Consider the following 18,436-nt stretch of genomic DNA (forward strand, 5'->3'; position numbering starts at 1 on the left):
TGATAATGATGACGACGATGAATGATGGAGAAGATGATGGACGACGAATGGTGATGAGATGACGGATGACCATGGAGATGTTGGATGATGATGATGATAGATGATAATGTATTATGGAGATGATGATAATGGATGATAGATGACAATGATAATGGATGATGACGACAATGATGATGATAATGATGCCGGATGATGAGGATAATGACGCTGGATGATGACGATAATGATGCCGGATGATGATGATGATAATGATGAATAGGGAAACAATAATGATCAATAGGGGAATGACAAAATGCTGTGAGACGCTATTTCCCCATACCTCCTCATGGAACAGGGAGATAGATGAAGAATAGATATTCACTCAAAATGGCTCTATTATTACCTTAGATGTTTGACTGGCATGATCTGCACCCACATCACCATATAAGACAATGCCAGCTGAAAGTAGCATGCATTTTCTGAAAATATTGCTTTAAAGAACTTGCCCTTTCAAGAACATACAATGGCATAAGACATTGTTGGTCCTCTGCCCACTTAGACATCAATGCAATCATTTCCGTCACCTTCAGTCTTGTCCCTCAGAGGTTCTCCTTCATTCTGACACAGCAGCAGCATACTTTCCCATTATTGTGTAGCTCTCATTATTGTTAATACTTCCGTTAAGCATTTTAACACTCTATTAGTTATATACCTCATTTATCTTGGCTCCCTTTTAAGAAACAGTAACAGGAGTCACATCAGAAAGTGAAGTTCACCTAGAAGTTATACTGTGAGACAAAGACAATGACCTTAGAGACGTGCTTGGTAAGGACTGTTTTCCCATGAAGTTCCGTCATCTCCATTTCAACCTCCAAAGTTGCAGGGCCTTGGATGGGATGCACTAGTACCAGCTCCCCTGTCTGCCTGTCTGACCGCTGGATGGAAAAATGGTTCTGCCCAACACCTCCTACGATGCTGAAGCGCATGGTGTCTCCTGTGAACCGGCTGCTTGTCATCCGGAAGAGAGTTCTGGGGGTTCGCAGGTTGGAGGTCAGGGTGAGGTAATGGAAGGTAATGGAGTAGGGAGCATTTGCACACAACTTGCTCTCCATTGGACATGGGTTTCTCTCACATTTACTGCGATTAAAAGAGAAAAGTGTAAGAACAAGTAAGAAAGAGGACAAAGAGAGCATGTTGGATCTTTTATCATACAGGCACTTCCTGTCCCAAAATACTGAACAAGAGGCACGCAATCAGCTGAAAATTCCATTGATTTGTTATTAAACAATGCTTGAAAAGGGAGACAAGCATTACTGCCTCAGTACGTCTCCAAGCAATTTACAGTTAATAAAGTACTTTTTAAAAGAGTTGTCGTTATGAAACATGGGAAGCATGATTGCCAATTTGTGCACAGCAAGATATCACAATCAGCAAAGCGTTTTGGCCGAGCAAAGCAGCGTGTCCCACATTTATAACAGAAACGGAGTTGGAACTTGTGAGGAACCAGACTGTGCACTGTTCAATGCAACAGACATGGTGATTGAGCTTAGACACTTGAGCATTTCTACGGAGGTTTCAGATTAACAACAAAATAAAACACACAGAGTGACCAAAAAAGTAGCAAAATCCAGGGTATGCACTTATCATTTGGTGAGCATTTAGTCTATTAAGTTTCTGTGGTCAATATCTAAATTCATAATCTTTTATATTCAGACTCAGTTTGCATGCATAGGAAATAAAGGCTAAAAATAGGTATGAAATTTGGTTTTCTGTATTTCAGAACATTATGCAATATATTTAGAAGTTCTATTTTAGAAAGATGCTGAAAATGTTCAGATGTTAATTAAGGGTCAGACAGACTGCTTGATTCATCTCAGGCTCGCTAATCTGACTGCACCGAATGCATGAGGGTAGATCTCTCATAGAAACATATTGTTCAAGCACAATACAGGCCCTTTGGCCCACAAAGTTCAACCTTAGAAATTACTAGGCTTACCTACAGCCCTCTATTTTTCTAAGCTCCATGTACCTATCCAAAAGTCTGTTAAAAGTTCCTATCATATCCGCCTCCACCGTTGCCGGCAGCCCATTCCATGTACTCACCACTCTGAGTTAAAAAACTTACCCCTGACATCTCCTCTGTACCTACTCCCCAGCACCTTAAACCTGTGTCCTCTTGTGGCAACCATTTTAGCCCTGGGAAAAAGCCTCTGACTACCCACACGATCAATGCCTCTCATCATCTTATACACATCTATCAAGTCACCTCTCATCCTCCATCGCTCCAAGGAGTAAAGGCCGAGTTCACCCAACCGGTTTTCATAAGGCATGCTCTCCAATCCAGGCAACATCCTTGTAAATCTCCTCTGCACCCTTTCTATGGCTTCCACATCCTTCCTGTAGTGAGGCGAGCAGAACTGAGCACAGTACTCCAAGTGGGGTCTGACCAGGGTCCTATATAGCTGCAACATTCCCTCTCGGCTCCTAAATTCAATTCCACGATTGATGAAGGCCAATACACCGTATGCCTTCTTAACCACAAAGTCAGCCTGCACAGCTGCTTTGAGCGTCCTATGGACTCGGACCCCAAGATCCCTCTGATCCTCCACACTGCCAAGAATGACAGTGTATACTATATTCTGCCATCATATTTGACCTACCAAAATGAACCACTTCACACCTACCTGGGTTGAACTCCATCTGCCACTTCTCAGCCCCAAATTTAATACCAACCAATTTACATCAGGTGACATTGATACTGTATATGGATCATCCCCCTTTGTTTGACACCAGATGTTAATGGGCCAGATTATCCAGGCCGCCTGCAAGCCATTACACCCGTTTCCAGTTGGAAAGTGATGGATTGGCAAAGACACTCAACAACTGCTGAGAAGCCAACCTCCTGACTGCCTACCCAGTGGGGATCTTGCCAGTCTCTAACACGTGGCCTCTCACTCAGAAATCCAACCTCCACCACAGATTTCTCAGTGCACTATGCTTGCTAAGTGGCTGAGCCCATGACCTGAGTGAGAAGGAACAAGGTTCTCTGTCTCAGCCAAGAAGACAGGGGATGTGGTTGTGGAAATGTGGCTGGCCAAGTGCTGGCTAATGTAGGGCTCTTCAAGCTAGAATGAGAAAGACATCCTTGTGTTAAAGGATTTTCTGATGCAACTTTGCCAAAGAGAATTCAGCAGAATACAGAATACAAAACCATAAGACAAGGAGCAGAATTAGGCCATTTGGCCCATCAAGTCTGCTCTGCCATTCAATCATGGCTGATCTTTTTCTCCCCTCCTCAGCCCCACTCCCCAGCCTTCTCCCCGTAACTATAGATGCCATGTCTAATCAAGAACCTATCAAGCTCTGCTTTGAATATACAAAACGACTCTGGCCTCTACAGCTGCTTGTGGTAATAAATTCCACAAATTCACCACCCTCTAGCTAAAGAAATTTCTCCACATCTGTTTTAAATGGATGTACCTCTAACCTGAGGCTATGCCCTCTTTTCCTAGACTCCCCCACCATGGGAAACATTCTTTCCACATCTACTCTGTCTAGGCTTTTCAACAATTGTAAGGTTTCAGTGCAGTTCCCCCTTCATCCTTCTAAATTCCAGCGAGTACAGGTCCAAAGCTATCAAATGTTCCTTTCATTCCCAGAATCATCCAGTGAATCATCTCTGAACCCTCTCCAATGTCAGCAATCTTTTCTTAGATGAGAAGCCCAAAACTATTCACAATACACAATGTGAGGTCTCAGCAGTGCCTTATAAAGCCTCAGCTTCACATCCTTGCTCTTGTATTCTAGACCTCTTGAAATGAGGTCCGCAAGTTAACCTTTCAGAATTTTGGAATTTCTCCCCATTTAGAAAATAGTCTTCACATTTATTCCTTCTACCAAAGTTATGACTATGCATTTTCCAATATTGTATTTCATTTGCCACCTTCTTGCCCATTCTTCTAATCTGCCCTTCTGCAGTCTACCTGTTTCCTCAACACTACCTGCTGCTCCACCAATTTTCATGTCATCTGAAAACTTGACAACAAAGCCACCTATTCCATCTAAATCATTGATATACAGCATAAAAAGCAGTCCCCACACCAACCCCTGCGGAACACCACTTCTCACTGGCAGCCAGCCAGAAAAGGAACCTTTTATTCCCACTTGCTGCCTTCTACCAATCAGCCAATGCTCTAAACATGCCAGTAACTTTCCTGTAATACCATTGGCTCTTAACTTGGTAAGCAGCCTCATGTGTGGCAACTTGTCAAAGGTCTTCTGAAAGTTCAAATAATCAACATCTACTGCATCCCCTTTATCTATTCTATTTGTAATTTCCTCAAAGAATTCCAACAGGTTTTTCAGGCAGGATTTTCCCTTAAAAAAATTATGCTGACTTTGACCTATCTTGTCCTGTATCTCCAAGTACTCCATAACTTCATCCTTAACAATTGACTCCAACATCTTTTCAACTACTGAGGTCAAGCTAACTGGTCTACAATTTCCTTTCTGCTGTCTTCCTTCTTTCTTAAAGAGTGGAGTGACATTTGCAATTTTCCAGTCCTCTGGCATCATGTCAAAGTCCAATAATTTTTGAAAGATCATTACTAATGTTCCACAATCTCTGCCGCTACCTCTTTCAGATCCCTAGGGTGAGCTTCATCTGGTCAAGGCATCTCCTTCCAATTTACTTTGGCCAACTCCTCTCTCATACCACTGTAATTTCCCTTACTCCACTGAAATACTGCTATATCTGACTTTACCTTTTCCCTATCAAGTTTCAAGTTAAACTCAATCATATTGTGATCACTGGTTCCTAAGGGTTCTTTTACCTTAAGCTCCCTAAACGCCTCCGGTTCAGGACACCCAATTCAGCATAGCTGATCCCCTGGAAGGTTCAACGACAAACTGCTCTAAAAAGCCATCTCTTAGGCATTCAACGAACTCACTGTCTTGAGATCCATCACCAACCTGATTTTCACAATCGACCTGCATGTTAAAATCTCCCATGATTACCATAACATTGCCCTTTTGACTCGCCTTTTCTATTTCCTGTTGTAATCTGTGGTCTACCTCCCAGCCACTGTTGGGAGGCCTGTATATAATTGCCATCAATGTCCTTTTTACCCTTGCAGTTTCTTAACTTAATCCACAAGGATTCAGCATCTTCTGATCCTACGTCACATCTCTCAACCGATCTGAAGCCATTCTTTACCAGCAGAGCCACACCACCCCCTCTGCCTACCCTCCTATCCCTCCAATACAATATGCAGCCTTGGACATATAAAAGCAAGGATGTAATGTTGAGCCTTTATAAAGCACTGGTGAGGCCTCACTTGGAATACTGTGAACCATTTTTGGCCCATTATCTAAGAAAAGATGTGCTGAATTGGAAAAGGTTCAAAGGAGGGTCGCAAAAATGATTCTGGAATTGAAAGGCTGATCGTGAGAGGAGCATTTGATGCCTCTGGGCCTCTACTGACTGGAATTCAAAGGAATGAGAGGTGACCTCCTTGAAATCTATCGAATGTTGAAAGGACTTGATAGAGTAGATGTGGAGAGAATTTTCCATTAGTGGAGGAATCTAAGACCAGAGGACACAGCCTCAGAATAGACAGATGTCCTTTAAGAATGGAGATGAGGAATTTCTTTTGTCAGAGAGTGATGAATCTTGTGGGGCCGAGTCACAGGGTGTACTTAAGTCAGTAGCTCAGAATCAGAATCAGGTTTATCATCACCAGCATGTGACGTGAAATGTATTAACTTAGCAGCAGTTCAATGCAATATATAATATAGAAGAGAAAAAATAAAATAAAAATAATAATAAAAAAGTAAAACAATTACAGCATATATATATTGAATAGATTTTTTAAAATGTGCAAAAAATAGAAATACTGTATATCAGAAAAAGCAAGGTAGTGTCCAAAGCTTCAATGTCCATTTAGGAATTGGATGGCAGAGGGGAAGAAACTGTTCCTGAATCACTGAGTGTGCGGATTCAGGCTTCTGTACCTCCTACCTGATGGTAACAGTGAGAAAAGGGCATGCCCTGGGTGCTGGAGGTCCTTAATAATGGACGCTGCCTTTCCGAGACACCACTCCCTGAAGATGTCCTGGGTACTTTGTATGCTTGTACCCAAGATGGAGCTGACTAGATTTACAAACTTCTGCAGCTTCTTTCAGTCCTGTACAGTAGCACCCCCCCACCCCCCCCCCCGTACCCCGTACCAGACAGTGATGCAGCCTGTCAGAATGCTCTCCATGGTACATCTACAGAAGTTTTTGTGTGTATTTGTTGACATGCCAAATCTCTTCAAACTCCTAATGACGCATAGCCGGTGTCTTGCCTTCTTTATAACTACACTGATATGTTGGGACCAGGTTAGATCCTCAGAGATCTTGACACCCAGGAACTTGAAACTGCTCACTCTCTTCACTTCTGATCCCTCTATGAGGATTGGTATGTGTTTCTTTGTCTTACCCTTCCTGAAGTCCACAATCAGCTCCTTCATCTTACTGATGTTGAGTGCCAGGTTGTTGCTGCGACACCACTCCACCAGTTGGCATATCTCACTCCTGTACGCCCTCTCGTCACCATCTGAGATTCTACCAACAATGGTTGTATTGTCAGCAAATTTATAGATGGTATTTGAGCTATGTCTAGCCACACAGTCATATGTATATAGAGAGTAGAGCAGTGGGCTAAGCACACACCCCTGAGGTGTGCCAGTGTTGATTGTCAGCGAAGAGGATACGTTATCACCAATCTGCACAGATTGTGGTCTTCCGGTTAGGAAGTCGAGGATCCAATTACATAGGGAGGTACAGAGGCCCAGGTTCTGCAACTTCTCAATCAGGATTGTGGGAATGACGGTATTAAATGCTGAGCTATAGTCGATGGAACAGCATCCTGACGTAGGTGTTTGTGTTGTCTAGGTGGCCGTGTGAAGAGCCATGGAGATTGCATCAATATTGTGGCGATAGGCAAATTGCAATTGGTCCAAATTCTTGCTGAGGCAGGAGTTCAGTCTAGTCATGACTAACCTCTCAAAGCATTTCATCACTGTCGATGCGAGTGCTACCAGGCAATAGTCATTAATGCAGCCCACATTATTCTTTTTAGGCACTGGTATAATTGTTGCCTTTCTGAAGCAAGTGGGAACTTCCGCCCACAGCAGTGAGAGACTGAAAATGTCCTTGAATATTCTTGCTGGTTAGTTGGCACAGGTTTTCAGAGCCTCACCAGGTACTCCATCAAGACCTTCCACCTTGCAAAGGTTCACTCTCTTTAAAGACAACCTAACATTGGCCTCTGAGACAGAGATCACAGGGTCATCAGGTGCAGCAGGGATCTTCACATCTGTAGTTGTGTTCTCCCTTTCAAAGGGGGCACAGAAGGCATTGAATTCATCTGGTAGTGAAGCATCGCTACCATTCATACTATTGGGTTTTGCTTTGTAGGAAGTAATGTCTTGCAAACCCTGCCAGAGTTGCCATGCATCCGATATTGCCTGCAACCTCGTTCGAAGTTGTCTCTTTGCCTTTGAAATAGCCCTCCGCAAATCATACCTGGCTTTCTTGTACAGGCCTGGGTTGCCAGACTTGAATGCAACAGATCTAGGCTTCAGCAGACGACGTACCTCCTGGTTCATCCGCAGTTTTTGGTTTGGGAATGTACAGCAAGTCTCAATAGGCACACATTCATCCACACAGGTTTCAATGAAGTCTGTAACAACTGCAGCATACTCATCCAGGTTCAAAGATGAATCCCTGAATACAGTCCAGTCCACCGATTCAAAGCAGTCCTGCAGGCGCTCCTGTGCTTCCCTTGTCCATACCTTCTTGGTCCTCACTGCTGCTGCTGCAGTCTTCAGTCTCTGCCTATACTCAGGGAGTAAAGGTACAGCCAGGTGATCAAACTTCCCAGTGAGGGCATGGAATAGCACTGTAGGCATTCTTGATGCTGGTGTGACAATGGTCCAGTGTGTTGTTTCCTCTGGTATTGCAAGTAATCTGTTGATGGTAATTGCTTAGTGACTTTTTCCAGACTGGTCTGGTTAAAATCTCCCAAAACAATGGTGAAGACATTAGGGTGCGCTGTTTCGTGCATGTTGATCACATTGCTCAGATCATCTAAAGCCTGCTTGACATTGGCCTGAGGTGGAATGTATACTGCTACCAAAATGACCCCGGAGAACTCCCTTGATAGGTATAAGGGACGGCACGTAACTGCTAGATATTCCAGCTCTGGTGAGCAGAATTGGGACAGCACTGATATATTTGTGCACGAAGAAGAGTTGATCATGAGGCATATTCCTCCACCTCTGCTTTTGAGGCTCTATAGATCTATCCTGATGCTGTATAGTAAACCCGTCGATCTGAATCGCTGCATCCGGTATGGAAGAGGTTAACCAGAATTCTGTGAAACAAAGGACACATGCGGTCATAATGTCCCTCTCATTCAGCACCCTCGCTCTGAGACTTTATTCACCAGAGACTGCATGTTTGCCAGCAAGATAGTCGGTATAGGGAGTTTAAAACCCATTTCCTTAAACGCACTTGTAATTCTGATCTACACCCACGCTTCCTCCAAGGTGTCCTCCATGAATGCTTCCAACCACAAGGTGTTGTTTCCATCAGTTTTGAGCAGCGATAGTTCACTTAAACGCATTAAGACATCTTTGTTGACTGCACTGACCTTGGAAGCAGTTGTGCTTTTTAGCTGTGTCTAGCTGAAACGGGACTATTTTAATCATATCCATTGAGAGGACTGCTGCTACTCAAGTTGTACCTAGGCGCTCCGGAATTATGATAGATACTTGATTAGTTAGGGCATGAGATTGGGGCAGAGAGGAAAAATGGATGAAACGGCAGAGCAGACTCATTGGGCCAAATGGCCCAATTCTGTTCCTATATCTTAAGGTCTTACAAAAAACTTACATTCTGTATCAACAAGAGTAGAAACCTTTAAAAATGACTTGTATATAACCATATAACAATTACAGCATGGAAATAGGCTATGTCAGCCCTTCTAGTCCATGCTGAACTCTTACTCTCACCTAGTCCCACCAACCTGCACTCAGCTCATAACTCTCCATTCCTTTCCTGTCCATATAGCTGTCCAATTTTACTTTAAATGTCAACATCGAAACTGCCTCAACCACTTCTGTTGGAAGCTCTTTCCACACAGTTACCACTCTCTGAGTGAAGTATTTCCCTTCATGTTACCCCTAAACTTTTGCCATTTAACTCTCAACTCATGTCCTCTTGTTTGAATCTCCCCCACTCTCAATGGAAAAAAGCCTATCCACATCAACTCTATCTATCCCCCTCACAATTTTAAATACCTCTATCAAGTCCCCCCTCAACCTTCTACGCTCCAAAGAATAAAGACCCAACTTGTTCAACCTTTCTCTGTAACTTAGGAGATGAAACCCAGGTAACATTTTATTAAATCTCCTCTATACTCACTCAATTTTATTGACATCCTTCCTATAATTCGGTGAGCAGAACTGTACACAATACTCCACATTTGGCCTTACCAATGCCTTATACAAATTCAACATTACATCCCAACTCCTATACTCAATGCTCTGATTTATAAAGGCCAGCATACCAAAAGCTTTCTTCACCACCATATCCACATGAGATTCCACCTTCAGGGAACTATGCACCATTACTCCTAGATCCCTCTGTTCTACTGCATTCTTCAATGTCCTACCATTTACCATGTATGTCCTATTTTGATTAGTCCTACCAAAATGTAGCACCTCACATTTATCAGCATTAAACTCCATCTGCCATCTTTCAGCCCACTTTTCTAACCAGCCTAAATCTCTCTGCAAGCTTTGAAAACCTACTTCATTATCCACAACGTCACCTATCTTAGTATCATCTGCATACTTACTCATCCAATTTACCACCCCATCATACAGATCATTAATATATATGACAAACAACATTGGACACAGTACAGATCCCTGAGGCACACCACTAGACACCAGCCTCCAAACTGACAAACAGTTATTCACCACTACTCTCAGGCAACTCCCATCCAGCCACTGTTGAATCCATTTTACTACTTCAATATTAATACCTAACGATTGAACCTTTCTAACTAACCTTCCATGTGGAACCTTGTCAAAGGCCTTACTGAAGTCCATATAGACAACATCCACCGCTTTACCCTCGTCAACTTTCCTAGTAACCTCTTCAAAAAATTCAATAAGATTTGTCAAACGTGACCTTCCTTGCACAAATCCATGTTGACTGTTCCTAATCAGACTCTGTCTATCCAGATAATTATATATACCATCTCTAAGAATGCTTTCCATCAATTTACCCACCACTGATGTCAAACTCACAGGCCGATAATTGCTTGGTTTACTCTTAAAACTCTTTTTAAACAATGGAACAACGTGAGCAATACGCCAATCCTCCGGCATCAACCCGTTTCTAATAACATTTGAAATATTTCTGTCAGAGCCCCTGCTATTTCCACACTAACTTCCCTCAAGGTCCTAGGGAATATGCTGTCAGGACCCGGAGACTTATCCACTTTTATATTCCTTAAAAGCCCCAGTAATTCCTCTTCTATAATCATCATAGTTTCCATAACTACCCTACTTGTTTCCCTTACCTTACACAGTTCAATATCCTTCTCCTTAGTGAATACCGAAGAGAAGAAATTGTTCAAAATCTCCCCCATCTCTTTTGGCTCCGCACATGGCCATCCACTCTGGTTCTCCAGGAACCAATTTTATCCCTCACTATCCTTTTGCTATTAATATAACTGTAGAAACTCTTTGGATTTATTTTCGCCTTACTTGCCAAAGCAACCTCATATCTTCTTTTAGCTTTTCTAATTTCTTTCTTAAGATTCTTTTTACATTCTTTATATTCCTCGAGCACCTCATTTACTCCATGCTGCCTATATTTATTGTAGATATCTCTCTTTTTCTGAACCAAGTTTCCAATATCCCTTGAAAACCATGGCTCTCTCAAACTTTTATCCTTTCCTTTCAACCTAACAGGAACGTAAAGATTCAGTACCATCAAAATTTCACCTTTAAATGACCTCCATTTCTCTATTACATCCTTCTCATAAAACAAATGTCCCAATTCACTCCACCTAAAACCTTTCGCTTCTCCTCAAAGTTAGCATTTCTCCAATCAAAAATCTCAACCCTGGTTCCAGTCCTATCCTTCTCCATAATTATACTGAAACTAATGGCCTTGTGATCACTGGACCCGAAGTGCTCCCCAACACATACCTCCATCACCTGACCTAATTCATTCCTTAACAGGAGATCCAACACTGCCCCTTCTCTAGTTGGTACCTCTATGTATTGCTGCAAAAACCTATCTTGCACACATTTTACAAACTCCAAACCATCCAGCCCTTTTACAGAATGGGTTTCGCAGTCTATGTGTGGAAAATTAATATCTCCCACAATCACAACCCTGTGCTTACTACAAATATCTGCTATCGCCTTACAAATTTGCTCCTCTAATTCTCACTCCCTATTAGGTGGTCTATAATACACCCCTATTAGCGTTACTACACCTTTCCCATTCCTCAATTCCACCCAAATAGCCTCACTAGATGAGTCCTCTAATCTATCCTACCAAAGCACCGCTGTAATATTTTCTCTGGCAAGCAATGCAACACCTCCCCTTCTTGCCCCTCCGATTCTATCACACCTGAAGCAACGAAATCCAGGAATATTTAGTTGCCAATTACACCCCTCCTGCAACCATGTTTCACTAATAGCTACATCATATTACCAGGTATCAATCCATGCTCTAAGCTCATCCACCTTTCTTACAATGCTCCTAACATTAAAATAGATGCATTTAAGAAACTCTCCACCTCCCAATCTCCGATTATCCTTAATTGAGCAAACAACTTTGTTATCTTTTTCTTCCTTCTCCCCTACATCTTTGGTCTGAGTGCTCCTGATCTCTGTCCCCTGCCTATCCTCCCTCACACACTGTCTACCTGCTTTCTCTACTTGTGAACTAACTTCCTCTCTCCTAGTCTCTTCAATTTGATTCCCACCCCCCAACCATTCTAGTTTAAAGTCTCCCCAGTAGCCTTCGCAAATCTCCCCGCCAGGATATTGGTCCCCCTAGGATTCAAGTGCAACCTGTCCCCTTTTATACAGGTCACACTTGTACCAAATGAGGTCCCAATGATCCAGAAACTTGAATCCCTGCCCCCTGCTCCAATCACTCAGCCACGCACTTATCCTCCACCTCATTCCATTCCTACTCTCACTGTCGCGTAGCACAGGCAGTAATCCCAAGATTACTACCTTTGCGGTCCTTCTTCTCAACTCCCGTCCTAACTCCCTATATTCTCCTTTCAGGACCTCTTCCCTTTTCCTACCTACGTCATTGGTACCTAAATGTACCACGACCTCTGGCTCCTCACCCTCCCACTTCAGGATATCTTGGACGTGATCAGAAATATCCCAGACCCTGGCACCAGGGAGGCAAACTACCATCCGGGTCTCCTGACTGCGTCCACAGAATCACCTATCTGACCCCCTTACTATCGAGTCCCCTATTACAACTGCCCTCCTCTTCCTTTCCCTACCCTTCTGAGCTACAGGGCTGGACTCTGTGCTGGTGGCACGGCCACTGTTGCTTCCTCCAAGTAAGCTGTCCCCCCCAACAGTACTCAAACAGGAGTTCTTATTGTCAAGGGGCACAGCCACTGGGGTACTCTCTAGTATCTGACACTTCCCCTTTCCCCCCGCTAACCGTGACCCACTTGTCTGCCTCCCGTGGCTGCGGTGTGACCACCTGCCTGTAACTCCTCTCTATCAACTCCTCACTCTCCCTGACCAGACAAAGGTCATCGAGCTGCAGCTCCAGTTCCCTAACATGGACCCTTAGGAGCTGCAGCTTGGCGCAGCTGATGCAGATGTGGACGTCTGGGAGGCTAGGAGATTCTAGGACCTCCCACATCCGACACCGAGAACAGCAAGCTGCCCGCACACTCATACTTCCCCCTTTCCTCAAATTACAGGGGAAATTGAAAACCAAACCTACTTTGCCTCGCCCGTTTCCACCAAAGCCCATTGAGTCAAAGCCCTTACGCCTTCACTCTGCTCCCGGCTCACTCCGCAGCCTGCAAAATGACGCTGCCTGCTGTATATGGCTGTGTTCCTTTTAAATCTTCCGTGCTTCACTGCCCGATGTCACACGCCTGCGCAGTCCCACTTCTCTTAACTCCACTGAGATAAAGAAAAATCAAAATGGCTTCCGCTGCACTCCCACTCCGATTCTCAGACTTCCTTCTCTGAAGTAAACCCGAATCAGGATTTCTGACCTTTTAAATCTTCCGCACTTCACTGCCTGACGTCACATGCCTGCGCAGTCCCACCTCTGTCAACTCCGATGAGAAAAAGAAAAAATCAAAATGGCTTCCGCCGCACTCCCGCTCCGATTCTCAGACTTCCTTCTCCGAATGATGATTAATGCTAAGCTGATGTTGATGGACTATCTATAAGTAATGAGAAATTGCTTGTCTGTCTTAACAATTGAAAATTATATCACCCTGTCAGAAATCTTTGTTCAGAACCCCAGAGAGGAACTAAAGCGAAGTGTTCTACGAGGGGTGATTGATAAGGTTGTGGCCTAATGTAGAAGGAGTCAATTTTAGAAAACCTAGCACATTTATTTTTCCTACATTTGCACACTTAGTCCAGCGGTTATGGAGTATACGGGTCCCATCTTTGTAGAAGTCAGCGTCTTGGACCTCCAGAAGTGGTCCACAGCAGGGGTAGGTAGAAGGAGATCAGTTATTAACTTCAAACTTACTGCATTTTCACTCAAAGTGTTGAAATGCACATGCATGTAACGGGAACTGTATAACTCATCTCCTTCTACCTTTAGCCACGAACTTATCAATCAGCCCTGCTGTGGACCACCTGGAGGTCCAAGACGCTCTCGTTACATGCACGTGCAGTTCAACTCTTTGAGTGATAATGCAGAAAATTTGAAGTTAATAACTCATCTCCTTCTACCTTAGGCCACAAACTTATCAAGCACCCCTGCTGTGGACCACTTCTGTATGCTCCACGACTGCTGGACTAAGTGTGTACATGTAGGAGGGAACTACGTTGAAAAATAAATGTGCTAGGTTTTCTAAAATTGACTCCTTCTACCTTAGGCCACAAACTTATCAATCACCCCTTGTACAAAGGCCTGCCATAATTATCTTAACTTGTAAGTTTATATTCTAACCTGTGGGTAATATAACACAGACCAGCCCAGCCATTCTTCAATGACCTCAATGAAATCTACTCATCTTTGAGAGGATGATTACACAATAAATCCACAGGGCAGAAACCTCCAGAATATTACTAAATGCTTCCATGCACAAGTTCCTAATTAAGATTATAATTACTCTGACTGTAATAATTTACTTAAATATAAAATAATAAGGCTAGGTGTTTTAGAACAGCATTATTTTATCATTATAAATAATTAGGGTATTAAGTGAAATTGAGCTCTGATAGCAATTCTAGGTGTATTTAAAATTCCTTGATAGAGAAGCATGCATTTTAGGTTTCTGCTATGTATTTAGGATGAGCTGCCAGAAATGGTTGTTGAGGTAGGCACACAATAGTATAGTGCTTAGCACAGTGCTTTACAGTACCAGTTCAATTCCTGCTGCTGCCTGTAAGGAGTTTGTACGTTCTCCCCGTGACCGCGTGGGTTTCCTCCCAGAGTCCACAGACATACCGGTTGGTAGGTTAATTGGTCAATGTAAATTGTCCCATGATTAGGCTAGCATTAAATTGGGTGACTGTTTGGTGGCGAGGCTCGAAGGGCCAGAAGGGCCTATTCCACGCTGTATCTCACTAAGTAATACTTAAAAATCATCAAGATAAGTACATGGATAGGAGAGGTTTAGAGGGCTATATGTCAAAACACAGGCAAGCTGGTTCTAGCTCACTGAGCAACAGAGTTAGCATGGACGAGTGGTGAAGAACCTGTTTCCATGCTGTATAACTATGGCGTGTGACTTATTCTCCTGTGTAATGGGGAAATTACTAGTTCAGGTATTGTCGTCATCATGGCTATCCCTCGAGGTCGAGGATGATGGTCTTCGTTCTATTGATCTACTTATGGGCTCTCAAGTGGCTTATGAGTCCAATCTTGGCTTTGAAAGTTCTTCCGCATTCAGGGCAGGTAGTTCCAGATGGCAGATCGGGCTTTGGTTGTTGCTGCCTCTCTTTCCATTTTCTTCTCTTTTCTTCTAATTCTGCACAACTGTTGGCTTCGAAAGTTGCTGTTCCTTCTCAGATGATGGCTTGACAGAGTTTCCTGTCCTTGGCATTGGTTTCCCAATTGTTGATGTCAATGTTACATTTCTTCATGTTGGCTTTTAAGACGTCTTTGAATCTCTTCTGTTGTCCACCTCTTTTACATTTACCTTCTTTAAGCTGGGGGGTAGAAGATTTGTTCAGGTATAGTACTATGCAAAAGCTTTAGGCACATATGTAGACATTTATAGCTAAGGTGCCTAAGACTTCTACACAGTACTGTAGAAGTTTTATGCATTGCACTGCTGCCACAAAAAAAAATATTTCATGACATGCTTGAGTGATGATAAACCTGATTCTGATATTGTGGACTGAGAATGGGGAAGGGGGCAGGCATGATTGAGAAAAAGGAGAGGAGGAGGGGAGGGAAAAGGAAGCACCAGAGAGACATTCTGTAATGATCAATAAATCAACCGTTTGGAATCAAATGAACTTGCCTCGTGTCCCGCACCCCCACCACCTCCCACACCTAGCACCCCTCTGCCACTCATCCACGCCCCTCCAGTGGTGCTCCACCCTTGTCATTCCCAACATCCTTTGCTCCCGCCAGATATACAAGCTCGCTCTCCGCTCCACGTTGACAAACACAGGCTTTTGTACAGTAAGTGTAGATGTCAATTATTGAAAAACCATATTCAAGACAAAACATAATCGTATCCCATATTTTGCAATACATGTTGCTTGAGATATATTAACCTCTGCTGTATCCCTGTAACTTAGCTGAAACTTCTTATTATATTTATAGAGATTACTGCAAAATATTCCCATAAATTATTTACAAAACATGCACAGCACAATTCAACATTCCCTTTTTAAATGGAAGGTCAGACAACTTAACAAAATTATATTAAATCATATCGTAGGTGAAAAAGAAATGGTTTAATATAATGGTTATTTTTTTAAATTGACTTTCTCAACCCTTCTATTTAGACAGCTTGGAATATGGGGCAGCACGGTAGCACAGCGGTTAGTGTAATGCTTTTTGGCGTCATCAATTCGATTCAATGCCCACTGGTGTCTGTAATGAATTTGCATGTTGACTGCATGGATTTCCTCCGGGTGCTCGAGTTTCTTCCCACATTCCATTAATGTATGGGTGAGTAGAGTAATTGGTCACACTGGTGTTCTTAGGCAGCATGGGCTCATTGGGCCTGTTACCCTGCTGTATCTCTAAATTAAATTTAAAAATTCAATTAAGATTGTAAGAAACAGAGGAGGGAGTAGGCCATTCATCTGCTAATACCTGCTCCACCAATAAATAAGATCATGACTGCTCCTTTCCCCTGCACCATCTTCCTATACTAACCCCATATAATTTAATAGCCCACAGTCTATTGATCTCTGTTTGATGACTGAGCCTCTGGGTAGAAAATGCTAAAGATTCACCACACTCTGGTTAAAGATATTTATTCCCAGCTCAGTGCTGAGGGCTATAACTCTCATCTTCTTAATCCACTCCCTCAAAAATTTGACGGTTTCAGTAACTGCACTTGATCTTTTAAACTTGTAGAGAGTGCAGATACAGTCCACTTAATATATCGGGTCCCATCTCAGGAATTAATTTTCGTTGCATTTCCTCGATCACACCTCCCTTAGATAGGCTGTACACTATATTTTAGCTGCCATCTTTCCAATTCTCTGTATAATTGCAGTAAGTGGTCATCTCCCTCTTGGTGCCTCCACACTGCATTGTACCTCATTGCCCTCAATCACACCATATACCATCTGAGTTTAACATCTGGGGATCTGAGGCAAAAACACAGGCAGCATTTTAAACTACTGGACTGAAACACAGTGAAGCAGATCTTGCTTTACGACACATATAGGGATTTGAATTCAGTACATGGTCCTGTTAGGTTTGAAGGGTTAATGCCAGGAGTCCATCCTGAACATTCCACTAACATTGTTTTCATTTTACTCTGCAGCAAATCCTTCAAATGCCAATATTTCATGAGAGTACATCAGAGCAAAGATTAGATGCTGCTGCAGAGCGTAACGAAAAATAGCCCAGATAAAATAAGGATTAAATGTTTGTTCTACTGAGAACATAAATGGCATAAATTTCCAATCCACTATCAACTGAGCATCCATCCACTTTTCACATCAGATGTTTTGCCTTATTTCATGTTTGCCTGCAAGACCCTTAACTCCCTTTTTGATTAACTCCGGCAGATTCTTATTTCAACATAGCTTTAAAATGTGAATTTAGCTTTCAGCTCTTGCTTGTGAACTTGGATGGGATGGTAGTTTCATTCGGATGTTATCAGGTGGAAGGTGCAGTCATACGAGATCTCCCCCCGGCCACCTCATCACAGCCAAGCCCTTACCCACACATGCTAATGATGGTGCGGAAATTCGTAGGTGCTCCGCCTGCCAGGCTCAGCAGCAACTGAAAATCAAAACAGGCTGGAAATCCGAAATAAACAGGCAAGTTGGAAACACTCGTTAGGTAACATTAGAGAGAAAAGACATCATTCCAATTATTTTGAAATAAAAACAGAAACATTTCAGGTCCCCCATGGCCTTTCCATTAAATATTCACTACTGCCTGTCCCTTACGCTCCCCCGCCACCTGCCCCTTATATGGTTCCACTGTCTGTCCATTCAACACACATCTCTGTCCATTCATTATATGCTCCCCCATTGCCTGTCCTATTTCCCTCTGTAAGCTCTCCTCTGATACCTCTGTAATGACAGCACTCAGATACAGCTCTAAATTCCGCTCACAGACTCCCTCACAGAGGTGAGAGTTCAGTCACGTGGCTCCTCGGTCTGGAACAGCTCCGAGTTGCTGTGACCTAACCTCCCACGGCAAATCTCTTTACATCAATAGAGGTATGTTTAGATAGGCCAACACTTACAATTGGGATGTTTTTACGTAGCTTGCATTGTGGCGAGACTTTGGACACTCTGGGCGAACACAATGGAAACCACCATGCATATTAATGCAAACCTCTTCTCCGGTACAGTTATGTCGATTGGTCAAACACTCATTAATATCTGCAAAAGCAGTAAAGTAACACTATAGAATAACACATAGTTGGCACAACTATGGAAAGTACAGAAGCCCAGTATTCAGTAAGTTAGAAAATAATATACAGCCAGCGGTTAAGTTA

The 18,436-nt window shown here is 43.0% G+C and overlaps 1 protein-coding gene across 1 annotated transcript in view; it reads right to left on the minus strand.

The window, feature by feature from the left end:
• Positions 1-636: 636 nt before the first annotated feature.
• The window catches only part of LOC134355924 (fibulin-7-like), a 64,035-nt gene continuing 46,235 nt past the window's right edge, over positions 637-18,436 (minus strand). Inside the window, exons 7-8 of the mRNA XM_063066836.1 lie at positions 18,182-18,320; positions 637-1,116 (exon numbers count right to left, since the gene is read on the minus strand). Coding sequence (XP_062922906.1) covers positions 756-1,116; positions 18,182-18,320 — 500 coding nt within the window. The 3' untranslated portion in view covers positions 637-755. The remainder of the gene's footprint in view (positions 1,117-18,181; positions 18,321-18,436) is intronic.

This window comes from Mobula hypostoma, chromosome 1 (assembly GCF_963921235.1).
Source record: "Mobula hypostoma chromosome 1, sMobHyp1.1, whole genome shotgun sequence".
Classification (NCBI taxonomy): domain Eukaryota; kingdom Metazoa; phylum Chordata; class Chondrichthyes; order Myliobatiformes; family Myliobatidae; genus Mobula; species Mobula hypostoma.